The 18,949-nt window shown below is 35.8% G+C and overlaps 2 protein-coding genes across 2 annotated transcripts in view; both read left to right on the top strand.

The window, feature by feature from the left end:
* Nucleotides 1-6,623, top strand: part of LOC107591620 (plexin-B2-like) — an 8,834-nt gene extending 2,211 nt beyond the window's left edge. Inside the window, exons 4-13 of the mRNA XM_016280867.1 lie at nucleotides 1,425-1,525; nucleotides 1,847-1,979; nucleotides 2,508-2,664; nucleotides 3,072-3,183; nucleotides 3,280-3,391; nucleotides 3,537-3,638; nucleotides 4,336-4,431; nucleotides 4,718-4,805; nucleotides 5,206-5,366; nucleotides 6,438-6,623. Coding sequence (XP_016136353.1) covers nucleotides 1,425-1,525; nucleotides 1,847-1,979; nucleotides 2,508-2,664; nucleotides 3,072-3,183; nucleotides 3,280-3,391; nucleotides 3,537-3,638; nucleotides 4,336-4,431; nucleotides 4,718-4,805; nucleotides 5,206-5,366; nucleotides 6,438-6,623 — 1,248 coding nt within the window. The remainder of the gene's footprint in view (nucleotides 1-1,424; nucleotides 1,526-1,846; nucleotides 1,980-2,507; nucleotides 2,665-3,071; nucleotides 3,184-3,279; nucleotides 3,392-3,536; nucleotides 3,639-4,335; nucleotides 4,432-4,717; nucleotides 4,806-5,205; nucleotides 5,367-6,437) is intronic.
* A 3,767-nt stretch (nucleotides 6,624-10,390) lies between these two features.
* LOC107583013 (plexin-B2-like) overlaps nucleotides 10,391-18,949 on the top strand; it is a 105,220-nt gene continuing 96,661 nt past the window's right edge. The window contains exon 1 of the mRNA XM_016269115.1: nucleotides 10,391-10,769. The gene's annotated coding sequence lies outside the window, so the exon portion shown is untranslated. The remainder of the gene's footprint in view (nucleotides 10,770-18,949) is intronic.

Below are 18,949 nucleotides of genomic sequence, written 5' to 3'. Positions count from 1 at the left end.
GAGAGAGAGACAGGGTCACATCACAGTGGAGTCAGCTGTCTTAACCGTGGCTTGTGTACTGCAAACACATACCAGCTTCATCACTGTGTCTGTCACTCTGTTCCCCTTTCGGGCTTGAACTGATGGTAAAACTAATGACATTATTTACTGTCTTTACATTTATTTTGAAAGATGAAGCTCGCGATTATGGTAAGGGGCGTTACATATCCGACGAGTGCTTGCGGTGTTCGGCCAATCACAATGCACTGGGTCAGCTGGCCAATCAGAGCAGACTGTGCTTGTCGGAAGGAGGGGACTTTGTTGAAAACTACGTGTTTGAGAGAGGCGGGGCATAGAGGACCTACAATAATTTACAGTATTTGAAAAATAATGTGTTTTTTGAACATTAAAGCATGTCAACATATTCTGTTACACCAAATACACAAAATAATGATCTTTAAAAAAGCATCATATGACTCCTTTAATGTTTTTCTTCTCAGGTTAGGTAAAGTAAGTCGAGTAGTCTAAATTATAAGCAGTTCAAATTACTTCCAACTTGGTCAGAAGACTTCTTTGTATTATGTCCTTGATAAGCAGTTTTTATAATCAATTAAATTTATTTGGTTTCTTTTTATAATAAACAAAAATGCTAAGGCAAATAATACTCAACCATTGAAGTATAAAATGCAACAATCATGGTTCCAATCAAAGGTAGAGTCAGCCAGATATGTATAAAATCATCTAAATAAATAGACAAGGAGGCAGGGTAATTGTATTTTCTTGATTTTATCAAATTTATCAAATTCTATTTTATTTTTTACAATTTATAAAATTCTATTTATAGAGTGAAGATTATCCAATGTTATTTCACATTTGATTACTTTTTCAATTTCTGTAGTATTTCTTTACCTGAATACTACTGTTAGACCTACCTGAAAAACTTGCACTGTTTATTTAATTTGTATATTTTTTCTGTTCTATTTATTTAGATATTTGTGATATATTTGTTTATTTGTGATATTGCTCCTATTTTTTTTTATTTGTTCTTATTTAATTGCCGACTGTTTACTTGTTTTTTTTTTTCTGAAATAAATTCAATATAAAGTTTGAAATCAAGCTGCTTGGTTTGAAGCGAGCAAGGCCTTTATGCATTTCCCCTGATAGTTCAGTTCACAGGAGTTCTAGCAAGGGTACACCCAGACAAAATAGGTCTGTTGCTTGTAGCTCTGTTAGCCCAAGTTTGGTTCTCGGACCTAATATTTCTCCTAGACAGCGTTCTCTGGGAGATTCCCATCCAGACAGATCTCTTGTACGGGCTCGATTCACCATTTCCTTCAGACTGGAAGTGTGCCCATAGCATTGACATCATGACTTCTCAGGGAACCAGGTTACATAAGTAACCTGAGACATTTTGTTATCTTGATTCTTGCTTCTCTTTTGTGTAGCTCACCAAAGTGCCAGTACAGGCCTGTGAGCAGAAAACTGATTGTCAATCATGTGTGTCCCAGCGGGACCCATTCTGTGGCTGGTGTGTGCTGGAGGGCCGGTAAGTCTGTTAGACTCATTTTATTACCAATTAATAACACTGCCAAATAAGGCAATTAATAACACTGCCAAACTACAATAGAATTTAATATTTCTACTGACAAATAAACTAAGAACTATGGCTCCTGTGGATCATGTGACATCCATCCTAATAACCTATGTTTTAGAACAGAAAACTGTTTAGAAATTCCATTTTGAAATGGTTTATTCTCTGAAATATGGCATAATTTTATTCCATTACATTTTAGCAAGTGCTATGTAATAGATATCTGCGTGCAGTCCAGTTAAAGCGAATGGCTGATTGTCTGCTTTTCTCCTGCAGTTGTACTAGGAAAAAGGATTGTCGCAAAGGAGAAGGAGAGAATGTCTGGTTGTGGAGTCCAAAACAAACATGTCTAACTATTCAGTCCTTTGAGCCCCCCAACATCAGCTGGAAGAAAACATATAATTCACAGGTACTAAAGCATAACTCGTACACAAACACACACACTGTGATATGGTCTGCAGTTATTTCAAACCCTAACCTCTTTAATGATTGACTCAAGATTGATATTTATTGACTGTAACAGATCCAGTCTGAGAGTCTAATCCTTTTTTGCAAGAGCTGAAATGAAGAACTAAACAAGGCGTCTGAAACTATCATATCATATTACATGAATGCACAGAGCACTTTTCATGCATTTCTTATATTTGTCTCAAGTGGTCATGGAATTTTTAAATTTTGATTTCCAGAACTGGAAAAGCTATGGAAATCAATAAAATTGTATTAAGTGATTGAAAAAAAGTAAATAATATTTATAATCATCATCATCATCATTATGTTTTAAGTATGTAATAATTAATTACTTTTTTGTCAATATTCAGAATTTAAAAACCCCAATCCAATAATCCTCATATATTTAATGTTAAAAAGTTTTGAGAACTGGTATTTTTCACATATTTTATTTTCTCCTAAATCCTTATTTTCTGGTTTAAACTTGCAGGTGATGATTGGCATCCCCTCCCTCACCAGTATCAGCAGTCCTGATAGACTTACATGTGTGTTTGGTGACTATTGCAGTCAGGTAACAATGGAAAACTCAGGGTTCATCTGTGATCTCCCAATCTCTGAGTACATACCACCCATACCGGAGACAGAAGGTGAGAGCATCCTGTTTGCCTTTAACTTTAATAATCCCCTACTATGAAGCCGTCCTCTCGCAGCCTCCTTTACTCACTGAACAGTGAGTCTTTGTCTCACAGAATGCCAAAAGTGACATCAAACATAAATGGGTTTTCATTTCTTCATGTTTGGAGACTTATCAGATGAAACAATTACACTGAAGCTGAATCTATTAGCAGATAGATTCTGAAGTTTAACTTATTGATTCTAGAGTTACTTTTATCAAGCTGTGCTTTCCTTGGGAATGAAACCCATGACCTTGCTGTTGCTAGAACCTGTTGAGCATTTGAAGTTCATTGGCTGACGAATTGTATTTTTAATAACTCCTGAATTACTACCGCTGTAAAGCTGATATTATTCCTATTTCCCATATGCATTCATGTAGATTTTGTGGCAGTGCCAGTGATGTACCAAATAAACGACGGCATTGAAGTGGCATTTGGTGCATTTGAGTTCTACAACTGTGCAGTCGTGGTAAAGAGATCGGAGAATACACCGTAAGTATCAGGCCATTTTAAAAATGTTAAAAATGTGTACTCCATGTAGCATTTATTTAGATTTGTCTTTTGATTGGCCGGTTTTGTGTTCTGCAGATGCATTGCATGTGTGACCAGTAAGTGGGGCTGCCAATGGAATATTCAGGATCACACATGCAGTGATAGAGATGACACTGTCAAGGGTGATCATATCATTCAACACATGCAGGTGAGTCATATTAGGATGAATGTATGCGTATATAAATTAATATGACTGTTTGTGCTTTAATATATGGTAAGCCATCATCTTTGGTGACAAAAGAGGAATAATAACAGTTTTATTTAAAAAAAAATTTTTTCTATGATTCTTGCAGGATGACAGGTGTCCTCAGTTTGAGATCCCAGAACCCCTGCTTATTCCTGTTGGAATTAAAAACCCCATCCAATTTCAGGGCACAAATCTGGATAAATATTTGGTAAAGTACATGCATTACTTATTGTACATTGTGTTTTTGTTGCATTTAGTATAATAGTATTTAAAATGCATGCAGGCAATATCCTGGAGTATATATATATATATATATATATATTAAGATATGTAATGGATAATGTACAGTCAGTTGGATAATATGTCAAAAAAAGGTGATTGGGATGGCCTTGTATCTTCCTGAAGGGGTTTATTTTGTAATAATGACCAACTGGCTATGTGTTATCTGGCTTTTTACACTGCTTCTTATTAAATACTGTACATAAATTGAGGTATGATATTGATTTATTTAAATTAAAATGATTTTGAATGGTCCATATGGTAATATGCAAGAATGTTCCATATTTATTTTTTCACAGGTATTTTACACATATTTAGATGTACGCATTGCATTGAGTGTAGTGTTAAAGTAAATGTCTGTAAACTTGACAGATAATGTCCAGTTAGAAAATGATATGTAAATTGATTTGACCTTTGTACATGGCAATATAGTAAAATATTACTAGCAACAACTAGATATTATTACAGAACCATCGACCAATCAGAATAAAATATTTAGGTGAGCTATAAAGATGCAATAAAGAAATATATTTACCCAATATCTCAGTGAGGCAATTTGTCAGCATGATTTTTTATTGTTATTAGAGTCTGCATAAACAGCATTACTCTTTCTTCATCTCTCTCAGGGGAAAACCTTTCAGATCGGCACTGAGCTCATGAAACAGGTGGGCGAGGTGACTGTGGAGGCTGATGGGTCAAAGTACAGATTTGAGGGATTTGAGGTCAGTATGCTCCAATCGTATTCCTCCTATTATGTCTTCCTCACTTTCTACTTCTCTGTTCACACATTGATTTGTTTCTGGAGTTTGAGCACCAAACAATATGGCATTCACAGCTATTGAGCTGCACGTGTGTGTTGGGCTCAGTCCTCTGTGGGCGTAACAAACACAAAGACATCACTTTGGCAGGGGAGAATTTTCTGCAGCACACAGTTGTTCCAGATGCAGTGATGTGTTTGTCTGTATCTGTGTGTGTGTTTAATGACACTTTCTACTATTTTTATGCCAGTTTGAATATGACAAGGAGCCAGAGGTGAATGTGGCGTTCTACATAAAGGATAAAATCACGGACAGGAAGATTGACAGCACCCTCAGAGGTACATTTAAATTAATCATAGTTTACAGAATTTACACTTTATGAAAATGTAGTAAGTGATGCTACAACATAATAACTACATGTAGCTAACTATGGTACATTGACACTTTTTAAGGGGCCAGTATCTTTAAAAATATATTAGTGTCAGCCTACATATTCTGAGCAGTATTTATCTGCCACAGGACAGTTTGACACAGCATCAAACTGGAAAACAAATCTTTGCGCTAAATGTGACTCAAAAAATCACCACATAAAACAGTAAATAGCCTAATATGCATAAATCAATTTCCAAAAACATAGTGATAAACAGCAGTGTTTAATTTTTATTTCTCTACAAATCCAAAAGACAAGGGAACCTTTTTTGATTCAGTTATTTAAGTCTTTCCACCTTTTCTACCCAGTGGTGCTCTACAACTGTTCAGTTAGACGTGAGGACTGCAGTCTGTGTAAGAACGCTGATCAGAAGTATAACTGCGTTTGGTGCGACACCACAAAATCCTGCATCTACAGAGACCTGTGCAACCAGGAGCTGAAGCAGTGTCCTCCTCCAAAGATCACTGACGTGAGGACAATTCTTTTCTCGTTACTGTCGCCCGACCCTATTTTAAACTTTGCTAACACTAGATTCAGTCACACTTAAAGCTAAGCTCAAAATGCATCCAAGAATATCTCATTGGCCTGATGTCACCGATTACAAAACTCACCATTCCTGGTTCAAATGCACTTCATAAATTTCCACTCTTCATCTTCCCCAGAAAACACAATTTCTTTTCATCCTCTTCTCCATTTCTCATGCCTAAATGATGGCTGCACTGGTAGTCACAAACTCAGTCTCTCACTCTAGTCTTTTGTTGAATCCATCTGATACTCTAATGATGGCGCCATGATCTGGCAAATGATACACTCAAAGGTACAATGGTTATGGGGAGGTTATGCACATAAGTGGTGAATAGGTGCACATGCACAACCAAAATGAAAAAATGTGTTGGATAAATTCAGACCACTCATTTGTGTACCGACATGGTTGACAGCTGCTAATGTACAAATTACTGTTTTAGATCAACTAACTTTAGTATTGTTTAAAATTTCTGTTTTAACTCAAAGCATAAATCTAGGCTGCGTGGCCGATATCGGAAAAAAACTAAACAAAAATGTGACATTTCATTCACTGATGCGCTTCATATAGCAGTGTTAAAACCAGTGACTCGCCAAAATAAAAGCTTACTGATTTTAAGTTTGAAAGTGATGAAAATACATATAACAAATAAAAAAGTAAAAAAGAAATAAAATGTAAATATTAGCATTATATTTAGTGGGTCACACTAAGTGCAGTGTGAGCACCAAACCAAATCTCCAGGTGCTCTCATAAGAACCAGACTGAAAAACTTATGTGCATACCTGGTTATGGGTGATCTTTGTAACTAGTTCCATCCCTAATCAAACACACCTGCCTGTAATTTTCAAACAATCCTTTAGACTTTTGTTGGGTTTTTCAAGTATGTTTGATTGGGGATTGAGCTAAACTGATGCAGTACAGTGGTCCTCCAGGACTGGAATTGTCCATCACTGCTCTAGTTTATGGTTTTGAGTGTTATAGGCCTCTTTTATCTTTACTCTTCTCTTTTCATTAAAGTTTGTTCCCCAGGAAGGGCCAGTGAAGGGACAGATCTCTGGCACAACAAAAACCTCTAACTTGGGCATCAAGCAGGAGGACATTAAGAGAATCGCCTTAGCTGGAGTGCCATGTACTCACCAGCCAAAAAGATACTCATTCTCTAGGTACTGCATGAGAGCTGAAGGATTTAAGGATTCTTTGTAGCAACCTGTGTGCGTGTTGCTTCAAGAAAGCAATCATACATTTACGTTGTTTTTTTATGTTCATTCTATCATTTATAATCATTTATCATTTAATCATAATCCTTTTAAACCATTGATTCAGACATTGATCATTCATTCTATATTTTGTATTATCTCATAATATTTTTCAATTATGGTTTAGTCTTATGTTGTGTGCTGTGTTGTCTTTGCAAGCATGTTAGAGATAAGAGAATGTCTCAATTTCAAGTTTATGACATCACTGGAGGATGTTTCCATTGCTATTACTTGTGAAAAAAATCTGTTTTATTTCTGCTGGTCAGACGAAGTTTGACTGAACATTGAAACACATGCAACAAAGATTATTCAATAAACTCTGCTCATTTTACAATCACTCCATCTTCTGCTTTCTGCTCTTCCTCTGTCTGCCTCTGACGACTCTGAATACAGTTTTGGGTGCTAGACAAAAAAATGCAGTGAAGGACAAGACTTGCTGTTAACAGGTTTTGGGTACCAGAAAAAACGAGTATCTTGTCTTTTGTGTGAGCGTGCGGTTCAAGTTCACTCAGGCCTTGCGCTCTCTGGTCTATGTGTTGTCTTTGTCAGCGGACATGTTGAGTGCTCATTTCTTTACCTACCATTTTGGGTACCAGACAAAAAAGAAAAAATTACATGAAAGTATTTGATACAATGTAAATATATGTATCTACACAATAAGTGCATTGTATTAAATGACTAAATTAAATGAAGTACATAGTAGTTACTTAATAAAAAGTGTGTGTGTGTGTGTGTGTGTGTGTGTGTGTGTGTGTGTGTGTGTGTGTGTGCACGCAAACAGTCACATCCCCTGTGTTTTTCTAGAGACAGTCCTGGCCCAGCCTCTCCCCCATTAACCACAGGAAGTAGTACAGGAAGCAGCCCATGTGTGAGCCATCAAAGCCCTGTGGTGACACCCAGAGCCTGGGACGAGGTGCTGTGGCTGGGGACAGAGGGATGCAGAGGGAGGCCAGGGGGTCAAACATAACCTCTTTGAGAAAGTTTCAGTTCCCCATACACTCTTAAAAATAAAGGTGCTTCACGATGCCATAGAAGAACCTTTTTGTCTAAATGGTTCCATAAAGAACCTTTAACATCTGAAGAATCTTTCTGTTTCACACAAGGTTCTTTGTTGCGAAACAAGGTTCTTCAGATTATAAAAAGGTAAGAAAGAGATGGTTCTTTAAAGAACCTTTGACTGAATGGTTCTTTGTGGAACCAAAAATGGTTCTTCTATGGCATCGCTTGAAGAACCTTTTGAAGCACCTTTATTTTTTAAGAGTGTAACTAAGCTGAGAATGAGGCTTTACTTCAGCTTTCATGTAACGCTTCAGCTGACTCGGTCTCAGTATTGTCACTTGACTCAGCATGCAGTTTTTTTTTTGAGGTGGTTAGTAAAGGACAGGAAGTATTCTACACGTCCCAAGCATCAAGTGAAAGAGTGTTTTAACCTCCATTAAATAAACAGTCTCTCTCCCTCGCTGTCTGTCTCTCTTTGTAAACTTCTTTAATTTCTCGCTCTAGCTCAATTTTGTTCATGTTTATCCTCCCTCCCTCTTCACGACTCCTTCTGTTTGCTGTCTCGCAGCATATTGTCTTTCTCTGCCAACTGACAGCGTAACTGTTTCTGCTCATCTGTCTTTGCCACCATTCTGGATGTGCCAGATTCAGCTGCTTACGGACGGATGCAAATAACGTCTGTTTCTTGTTGAACAGAACACGGACACGGTGAGAATATTACTGACGTTAAACGGTACTTTATGGGTTTTCGGGGTGTGGTGGGGCACAGCTCAAAATCCCCCCCCGAGGTTATATATTTTGAGCTGATATTATGATTTCAAACAGTAGAGGGTGCCACAAGAATGTGTTACGAAACCGTTTTTTTTCAGTGTGACTCAAGTTGTTAGGAGTAAATATGTACCTCAAAATATCTCGAAAAGACTTGAATCGTCGCTGGAAGCTGAAGAAACTACATGTGAGCCACAATCAATATGTTTTATTTATTTTTTTTTGCAAACATTACTTGTCATTATATCTGTCATTATTCTAAACATGTATTATTGTCAATCCTCCTCCTACTCAGCCAAACATTAATCTTCAAAAAAGCAGCCATAAACATGCAATAATGAAAGAGGTGGGCTTAAATATGTTGTCACAACACAATTTTCTGCATCCATCCTCAATTTCTGTCCTTTGATTATGATTTACAATTGGTTTGGCCTTAATCTCAGTCACAGCATGAGTCAGATTACCGCAAATCTCAGATTTACTGTAAATGGGAGAGGAAAAGATCATTATTTTATTCCAGCTCAGGCTTCACAGCAGGGGGCCTGTGGGAGGCCTCAATGGTGTCTGAAGAAAGGTTAGCGCAAAGAACTCTTTCTGATTCCTACCTCCACTCTGGAAAATGCTTTTTCGCACAATTTTGAAGACTGAAATAGGCAGGATGGATCTACGGGGTCTAAACATAAAGTATCATCTGGAAGAACGTCCCATCGCCATCAGAGATAAAAAAGTATTAAGTTATTGAAGTATTAAGTAAAGATAGATATAACAAATGTAAATATAACAGAGATATAGTTTGAAAAAAAAAACTGACAATGTCAGAAACAGTTTGAATGCATTTTTAATTGTACTGTATGCATTTTTTTTTCAATGTATTAACTTTTCTGAAACTAGTATATTTGGTAACATTTTATTTTACCATGCAACTCTTTTTGTGTATTGTGTACACTGTAAAAAATGATTGAGATTTTAACAGTAAAAGACTGTAAAAATGCTACAGTAAAAACCTGTTAACTGGTTAACAGTAAGTTTCCATACTATATTCGGTGAATAAATGTAATTACATTTAATATAATTTTACAGTAAAATACTGTTAAAAATAAGTTTTTTGGAAGTGAAAAGAAAAAGTTGTATAATTTACAGTGAACTTAGTGTGGAACTTCACTTTGCACCTTCTATATATAAGTATTGCCCTCCTCAGCTCGTATAAAATCTGTTTGTGATGAGCGTTGGTTCATCATGTAACTTTCTCATCACCACCAGTTTTTGGTGGTTATCAGTGCATTACAATGGTTCAAAACAGATATTAGTACTTCAATATTTTGGTTTATTAACAATACATCAGTTAATGAAATACGGTATTTTATTGTGAATTTAAGCTAAGTCTGTAAAACCTAAAATGTTGCTACCATATTTTTTACTGTGAAGTTCTGGCAACCACAGCTGCCGGTATTTTACCGTAAATGTCACAGATTTTTTTTTACAGCGTATGCTTTGTCAACAATGTATACCATAAAATACAAATACATGTTATCTGTTTTTTTTTAATTATTATTGCAATTATTATTTTATAAAAAATACTTGCAGCTTATTGGTATAATTTAATTTAATTATTTATTTTTTAATGCCATTGTATTGAAGCCTTGAAGATGATTCCTGGACATTTATTTGACTAAATCGTCATTTTAATTGATTAACTTTGCTTTATTTTGTTATGTGACTTTTTGTGTATTGATGCTTTGGCAACAACGCATGCTATGACATTTTAATTTATATCCATCATATTGTATATTGTATTTATTTTATTTTATTATGTCACTGCATTTAAAAATGCATATAAAATCCTGAAATTGAAAGTGTGTGTGTGTGTGTGTGTGAGTGTGTGAGAGAGAGAGAGAGAGAACGGGTGAGAGAGCGCGCGAGTGCTCCTTCTGGTCAATCGGGCAGGTCCAGATGAGTCCTGTGTCCTCATACATCAGCTGTAGGGACTTTTACTTCACCGGGTCTCCTTCAGCACTCACACAGGTACCCGTGAACATTCATACTTCATGCGCACCTGACGGCGTATCTGAAGCTCAGCCTACAGGGCGTGGAAAAGCCCTGGAATTGTTTTCGACGCTGGTTTCCCAACGTCGCCCATACTTCTTCGGATTTCCCTAGCAAAGTGGACTGCCTCCCCGGCTTTTCGCAAGGGATACTCTTCCCCCCTCCCCACTAGCTTCAGCGATCCACTTGGAAGACGAATGATGTAAAGCTTTCATCGCGATCGCTCTCTGGCAGTTTCCGAACAGAAATCTTGATCGGCCATCGCGAGTTGTTCCTCAGAAAGGTGAGTGAGCGTTCAACTTTCTGTTTGTTTTAACTGCGTGGTTTACATTTCTTGGCCGCACATATTTGTAAACGTTTAAAACAACCTAATCGCTTGCATTTCTTGAGTCTTGCGCTTTCCTCATTCAGACTTTATCTGTTCTTGCTACATTTGTGACATTCTTTCAAATTAAACCAGGCTGAAGCAGTAGATTTAAGTGGATTCGCAGTCGCCGCTTTTGGAGCTTTGTAACACAACAATAACATCGCGTCTCTTTGACATGCAAGCTTTGTAACGTATTGTTTCAGCTTTCCGTTGATGGTTAAAATATGTAAATAAGCGATAAAACACGCCCGGGGGTCGCGAGAACGTGGAGAGATATTAATGTCTCATAAAAAAGTACCAGTACTGACATTCTTTACCATGGTGTTTACATGACATTCCAGGGTATTTCCAATATTACCATGGCACTGTGTCCAAAACACTATAGTAGTACCATGGTACATATCCAAAGACATTACTATATGTGAAAAAAAAAAAATCTTAGTACCATGATATGACATTTATAAGTGCCACATTGGCTTCTGTTCGGTCGGTTTTATGCAGCACATATTTGCCTTCAGTCCTCCAAGGTCTCGAAGAAACAAGCTTTTCGGGTTTACACATGACATGTTAGCATGTTACTGAAAACTCAAACTCTAGTTACTCTTTCTGTTTGCTTTAGCCGGATGTTTGTTCCTCTTAACACTGTGCTGATGCTTGACATATACTGTCCTAATAGTGCAGCACTATCCCACCTAAGATGCTCTTTAGTGATGTAAAACCAGGTTTAATGATGGGATATTTAGTAATACATATTGTGTTTGATTGGCCGTGAAACATTTGTCACAGACTGAGGATAGAGCAGAAAGCTGAGCTACAGTATCTCTGTTCCTGTTGTCATCGTCTGATGAGTTTCACTTACCTTCATTTCATTTTCTCCTGGCTTGTTTCTTCTCCCAATTACAACCGGCTCTCATATTATACAAGCTGTTGTGATCAAATCAACTATAATGAGGTAATCAAATTTCCCTCTGTTCTGTAATTGGGTGGCTGCGTTGCTGTTTGTATTGCAGTGAAGTTCATTGCTGGCAGTATTACACAACTGATGATCACTTTGAATGTTTGTATAAGAGTTAAAGGCTACTTTGAGGCTTGGCTTAACTGGCAAACCTTTTACTTGAAAGTTCAAGTCCAAGTTTACATTGATAGTGATGCTCAGTGGCAACTTGAAAAGCTCACCTGGATGGTTATTCCAGATGGATGTTGATGACAAACAGCATCTGATACAGTGAAAAAAAAAATGGTGTAGAAACAATTGTAACTCAGAAATTGGTAGTAAATTTTGCAATTCATTACAAAGAAATGGCAAGCGACCCATTGAAAACATGAAGTTCTGAAGTAGAAATACTGAAATAGTGTTTTCTTATAAAACATTCTTCAATAATTGTTTGGAATTAAATAATTAAAACTTGGAATTTTTTTTTTTTTTACACAAATACATAGTGTTTCTGGGAAATATTTCCATTCTGTGTGCTTAAGCCCTTCTAACCAAATCTCAACTACTACATATAATGTAAAAACCTGGAGTGTTTTGGATTGCATTTATTTCAGTGGGCTTGCATGGATTTGATGACTGTAATTAGTAGACTATTAGCTCCTTTAATGGGTATTATTAACAATTAACATTTGTTGCCTGATATCTGAGTAACTACTTGGTTTGAAACTGGAAACCTAATTTGCCCTAATTATTATTTAAATAAGTAATTTATTATAGTTAGTTACTGAATATGCATAAACAGTCGCAAAACTTTGTTTTGATTCTTCTGTGTGAGAACGTTCCTATTGCTTGGGCAATTCATAGCAGGAAGTTATCCGGCCCCCTCAAGGCCAAAGATCAATGGTCAAAAACAGAGAGCATGGAGAGAGAGTACACACTCTTTTTACCCCTCTTTCTTCCTTCATTCTTCGTCTTTTATGAGCAATGACTGTGTTTATTTGTGTTTCTCTTTGAGGAACACGCATCAGTACACAGTGGCCTCATTCATGCACTTCCTGAGGACTTTGTGTGTTTGTGTTTGTTCATGTCGCCCATAGAACATGGAGCTGACTTGATTAAAGAATCATGATAATCATGTGAAACCCTCATCTTCCTGTTTTGAGTCACTGACTTGTGTCTCAACAGGTCCTTTGGTCTGTGATATCAGAGTGTTGATTGTTATGAGAGTGATAGTGCTGAATAATTGGTGTTAAAGATAGGTGACGTGGTGTGTTTTCTGCTGAAAGCGTGTAGAGTGGTTCCGTTGTCCTTGTTCGTACATCTCCGCCGGGCCCCCTGGATAAGCCCATCTGTGGTCTGGATGTTCACTCAGCCATTCTCACTTCCTGAGTAGCCCACTCAGTTATGAGCTAATCACAATGGCTTTTCTTTCTGTCGTTCTGAATTATGATTCTAAAGAACACTCTTGGCGCAGGAGTAGAATTTTATTTGAATAAGTTTTCTTTTTTTTGCTCATAATTATGTAACTTAATTATTAATTTTCTATTCGTGCTGTGGGCACAATTTTTGAATAATATTATAAAATATGCTTAGTCACGCATAAACCGATCTCAGAACAGCACTTTTATCTTAAAGGGAAGGTTCACCTAAAAATGCAAATTGATTTTAATCACCCTCATATTGTTTTCAAACTCTTATGAGATACTTCTGTGGAACTTTGTCATTTAGTTACAAAGAATGACTGAAGGTTGCAAAAGCATCATTAATGTGCCATTAGATTTGACTCAAAAGAGCGATTCATTCATAAACTCATTAAGGCTGATGTCAAGTTATTGAATGTCTTGGAATATATTGCAGAAGTCATATGAACTACCTTTTATGATACTTTTATTTTGCTTTAATTATCAGTTAAATAATTAAACAGTCTTTAGTTTAACAGTTTAACAGTCCCAATTCTCATTTACTGATGTACATTAAAATAAATTGGCCAGGATGTTTTAAAAAAAAAAGTCACCTTTACGACATAAACATGAATAAATAATGACAGAACTCCCTTTAAGATGTTTTTCATGATAATTTATGTTAACTGCTGTGACTGGATCATTTAGTCAGTGAGTGGAACAGATCAGTTTGATTCATGAACAGATCATTCAGGTTGGTTTTGTGAACCGGATCAACCAATTCATTGAAAAGAACTGACTCAAAAGCGTGTTTCATTCATGAACTCTCATTAAGGCTGATGTCCCTTTAAGGTCAAATAACCTTTGTACTAGTGCTGGGCGGTATGACCAAAATTTTATATCACGGTATTTTTCAAAATTATACCGGTTTCACGGTACATGACGGTATTTTTTTTTTCATGCAAGAACGGGTGTTAACCATATTCTCTACTGATTGAGAGAGGAAATACTGCAGTATATTGACTTAGAATGCCCTATTTTACTGTCATGATGAGTGAATAATGTCAAAAAATACCACACTAAATAGCGACTAAACACGACCCCTTTTAATGTTAACCAGGAGTCACTCATTTATAATCGTGGCATCGTCTGATAAAATCAGCATGCATCTACTAGGGATGTAACGATTAACTGCGAGCCGGTTGAAAATCGATTCAAATATGTTACGATTCAAATCGGTTGAGATGCTAAACAAATCGCGATTAATTTAGGGGTAGGAGTTTATATGAATGCATGTCTGAGGGGAACTTACTGTCTTTAGAAAAGTTTAGATGGTATTTTTTCTTTTCATCTTGCCTCTGGATAATGCATATTAAAGTTCATAAGCTGCTTTGTTTAAAGTGGAAACCAAGGAAACGCTTTAAGCGCCACCTGCTGGCAGAGAGTGAATCTGCATCTCATTCAGCTTTGCTGTTTCATGCAGATATTTTTATTTATAGTTTCACACAACTGAAGACAAACCATTCTGTTTTTGCTTCAAATTTCGAAACTATACAATCTAATTTAGTTTAAAAACTGCTCATGTTGCATGTATGCAGCATCTTTGTTTGGATCAAGATTAAAATGCAGTGGTTGCCTCTAATTTTAAATGGAAAGAGCACAGACAAAGCCTTACTTTGTTTATATGAAGATATTTCTTTTATTTGTGTTATTTATTTGATTTGGGGCTTGTTTTAAAATTTCAATTTAGTTTTGTTATTTACATTTACATTATATTTAAATTTTGTAATTTAGCAGACGCTTTTATCCAAAGCGACTTACAAATGAGGACAATTGAAGCAATCATAACCAACAAAAGAGCAATAATATGCAAGTGCTATATTAGTATATTATTATATTTCAATTTCACAAAGAAATGTGCAGCATTTTGTCCAAGCAATAATAAAAGCACACATTTAATTTATAATTTGTCTTAAATCTCGTTTTGTTAAAAAAAATTATAATAATCCCTTCTCCGGGAAAGTAAGACCTCGCGTTCGCGGGACAGCACTGGCGAAATCTTCCAACTGAACCATAGCTAAGGTTTATCCAAAAATGATATACTACAGTAAAATTAATGTCCAATACATGTAATGTCCAATACAGTTTTTCACCGTATGTAGTAGGGGAATTTACTGTTAACCATTTAACAGGTTTTTACTGTAGCATTTTTACAGTCTTTTACCGTTAAATTCACGGTCATTTTTAATGCAGAACAGCCTTGTGCAGGTTGCCCTTCTCTGTCAGCTGTTGCAATTGAAGCAAGCATCTTGTCAGTCTGAGAAAAGCACTTCAACTCTGAATCCTCATATACGGTGATGCTAATGAATTTCTATGGGTGCTAATTTAGGCCTATGTTACGCTAATAGATCTGCACTGGTAGATTGTGCTGAGAATAATGAAAAAGCCGCACAAAGGCGATAGCCACCACAATGCCTGATACAACCTCGTTTCCCCCCTCCAGTCAGCTTTATTTAACTCAGAATGTGGCTTTTAGGCATCGTATTTAATTATTGGGAGTGAGGTGGAGAGGAAGTGTAAGATGGAGACATGCCAGGGCATGTTGTGATGTCCTAGAGCTCATGTCTTCTGGGGTTGGAGCAGGCAGATTCATTTGCTCACATCACCCTTCATGTTATCAGGGGACAAAGGATATGTTTATTTCAGACTTCCGTTTAAGCTGTTGGCCTGGTGCATTAATACTCATCATGAGAGATATTATGTTGTAGGATCATGGGAATTTGTGCCTGTGCTTCTCCTAAATGTTGTTTATATTCAGTTCACACACTTCAGCAGTCATTGATTTGTGTATAGATAACCACACAAATGTCCTTCCATACTGAGAAGGCATAGTCCTGCTTTTTCTGAGAGAGTTCTACGATATAAGAGCTGTTTCGCTCCGAGTTAGTGCTCGATCAGTATGGGTTTTTCATCAGCTGATACCTAGAGAGCAGGGTAGCTGATGTAATGCTAATAGAGTACTGTGGAAATTGTGGCTAGAAATGATGGTGCCATATTGATTATTCACAGATTTTCATAATTTTATTTAATTTTTTCAATTCAAATTTATTTTATTTTATCGGTATTGGTCTTTTGGATATAAATCAGCTGATAATGGATATTTAATTTCCACTATTTTTTACATTTAGATTACATTTAGAACTATATGTAAGATGATGACAAGAGTGATCTTAAACACTAATAATTTAATAATATTGTTAAATGTAATGTAATGTAAATTTATATAGGCAATTTATCGGTTAAAAATGTCTAGAAAATACATTATTGGCTTTTAAAATGCAATTTACTCGTTGTTTTTATTTATTTATCAGGCAGTTGGAAAATTATAATTTTTTTGTGTTTTGTTCTTTATATATAGACAATGTATAGCTCTTCGTATCTGCCATTTTATTGGTTATCAAAAAATGTCTGAAAATATATTATTATTATTATTATTAATTTACATGACTGTTTGTAGATTCAATAATTTTTAGTGTTTTCTTGAAAATATACTATAGAATTGTAATATTGGCCATTTATTGGTTATCAAAAAATGACTGAAATTATATTATTAATAAATTATTAATTATACAATCTAGATTTTTAATAATAGTGTCAATAATTTTCACTGTTTACTAAATTAGTTTATTTTATTATTAATTGATAAGACTGCTGCTAGATTAACTAGTTTTTAGTGTTTTATTTTTTCTTTATTTAGGCAGCCTTGAATTTTAATATTGGCCATTTATTGGTTATCAAAAAAATGTCTGAAAAAAATATATCATCGACTTTTTGATATAGACTAAATTTTTAATTGTGGTACATCCCTCGCTGAAATTCAATATTGTTTACTCAATTTTTTTATCATTTATTGACAAGGTTTAAAAACTGGCGAATTTGTTCATTCACCCAGTGGGCACTATTATTGGCCAAGTATCGGCTGAATAATTAGTCTGGCAGATAAATCAATGCACTGTGCTTGTCTAGGAATGAAATAAAAGGTTATTAAAGATAAATATAGCGGATGTCTTTAAGGAACTTTAATTGACTTACAGAAATGAGGATATTTCCTCATGGAACTTCATCTTAAAGTGAATGTTTAAAATAGAAAGAGTTCTGAATGGAAAAACTGATGATGTTGAAACTTTGTGTAAAGGTCAGAGTCATTAACACTTCTTCTGTTTTGTTTGTGCAAGTTTCTGACAAACGGGATCTGTATGATGACCATCCGTCCTCTTTACAATGACTCAATGAATAGGCATGTCTGCTCTGCGTTTTTTGTTGACCATGCTTGTCATATCCATGGGTGTGAGTGTGTGTGTGTGTGTGAGGGTGGGCAGTGTGTCTAAATTTAGTTGATCGTATTAATGAGTAACTTGCTATCAGCGTCATGCAGAGCGATGGAGTGAATTGTCACAGTAATGTCTCTGGTGCATTTCAGGGTTTTAAACAGTTTGTTTAGGAACCTGTCGCCAACCACAGATCCATTAGCTGTCCTTGTGTGCTGTTTTGGCAGGTGTGTGCAGTGCATTTCTGTCAGACTGGGAAAAGTGTGTGTGTGTGGTCAAACATGTGGGTGGTGTCAAAGAGTGTGTGAGGTGAGCTCACACTTCTTCTCCTGCATCTGAGTGACAGCTGTAAGTCTCTTGGGGACACACACATAATGCCACATCCCCCAATCTCCTACGGTGTCTTACAACACATATGGAGCCCCCCACAAACCCTACAACCTGTCGTCAACTTTGTGTTGTCAAACTTTGACAACATCTGTTCTTCAGCATTTACTAATCTTAGTTCATGTTAATTTCAACATTTACTAATGCATTATTAAAATCAACAGTTGTGCTTGTTAACAGTTAATGCACTCTGAATTAACATGAACTAACAGTGAATAACTGTATTCTCATTAACTAACATCATTAAGAAAGATGAATAAATACTGTAATAAATGTGTTGTTCATTGTTCGTTCATGATAGTTAATACATTAACTTTAACTAACATTAACTAATGGAACCTTATTGAAAAGTGTTACCTTAATATTAAATATCAATATATTATTTTTATTCACCTCTATGTAACAGAATCAGATATAAGTTTTTTTTTGGACTAATTATCCAAATAATGTATAGTCCTACAAAGCTATTATTATCAGAGCATATGAGCAGAGCATTGCATAGCAGAGCATAGCGTCACTGAAGGTAGCATTATTTTACCAGCGTTGCCCAGTACAGCTGAACTAGCCTACACCATGTTACACCATGTTACAGCTAGGGATATGCCGGTATCAAATTTTCATGTTGCGATTAATTGCTAATGCTTTTATCACGGTATACGGTATTATCACGGTATTGAAATTTAGTTTTAAAAAAGTGCTGTCATAATACAGTATAACAGGTTTAATAACTTTTTTCTTATAACAAAAATAACTGAACATTTAAATGCAATAAAGCAATACAGAAAGTACTATAAAGACCAATAGGTATCCCTTTACAATAAGACCTCATTAGTTAACCGTAGTTAATGCATTAGCATTCACAATGAGCAATAGCTACATTTGCTACTGAAGTTATTAATTATTAGTTATTAAGTCTTAGTTCATGTTAGCTCATTAAATAACACAGTTGCAACTTTCGATTTTAACAACGTGTTATTAAATATTGGAATACCTAAGATTAATGAATTTTCAGAAGAATTTTTCATTGGCAGTTTATGCTAACTAATG

Source organism: Sinocyclocheilus grahami, unplaced genomic scaffold (assembly GCF_001515645.1).
Source record: "Sinocyclocheilus grahami isolate Dianchi unplaced genomic scaffold, SAMN03320097.WGS_v1.1 scaffold1.1, whole genome shotgun sequence".
NCBI lineage: Eukaryota > Metazoa > Chordata > Actinopteri > Cypriniformes > Cyprinidae > Sinocyclocheilus > Sinocyclocheilus grahami.
The sequence above is the reverse complement of the archived record's forward strand: the minus strand, read 5'-3'. Positions and strand labels throughout refer to the sequence as shown.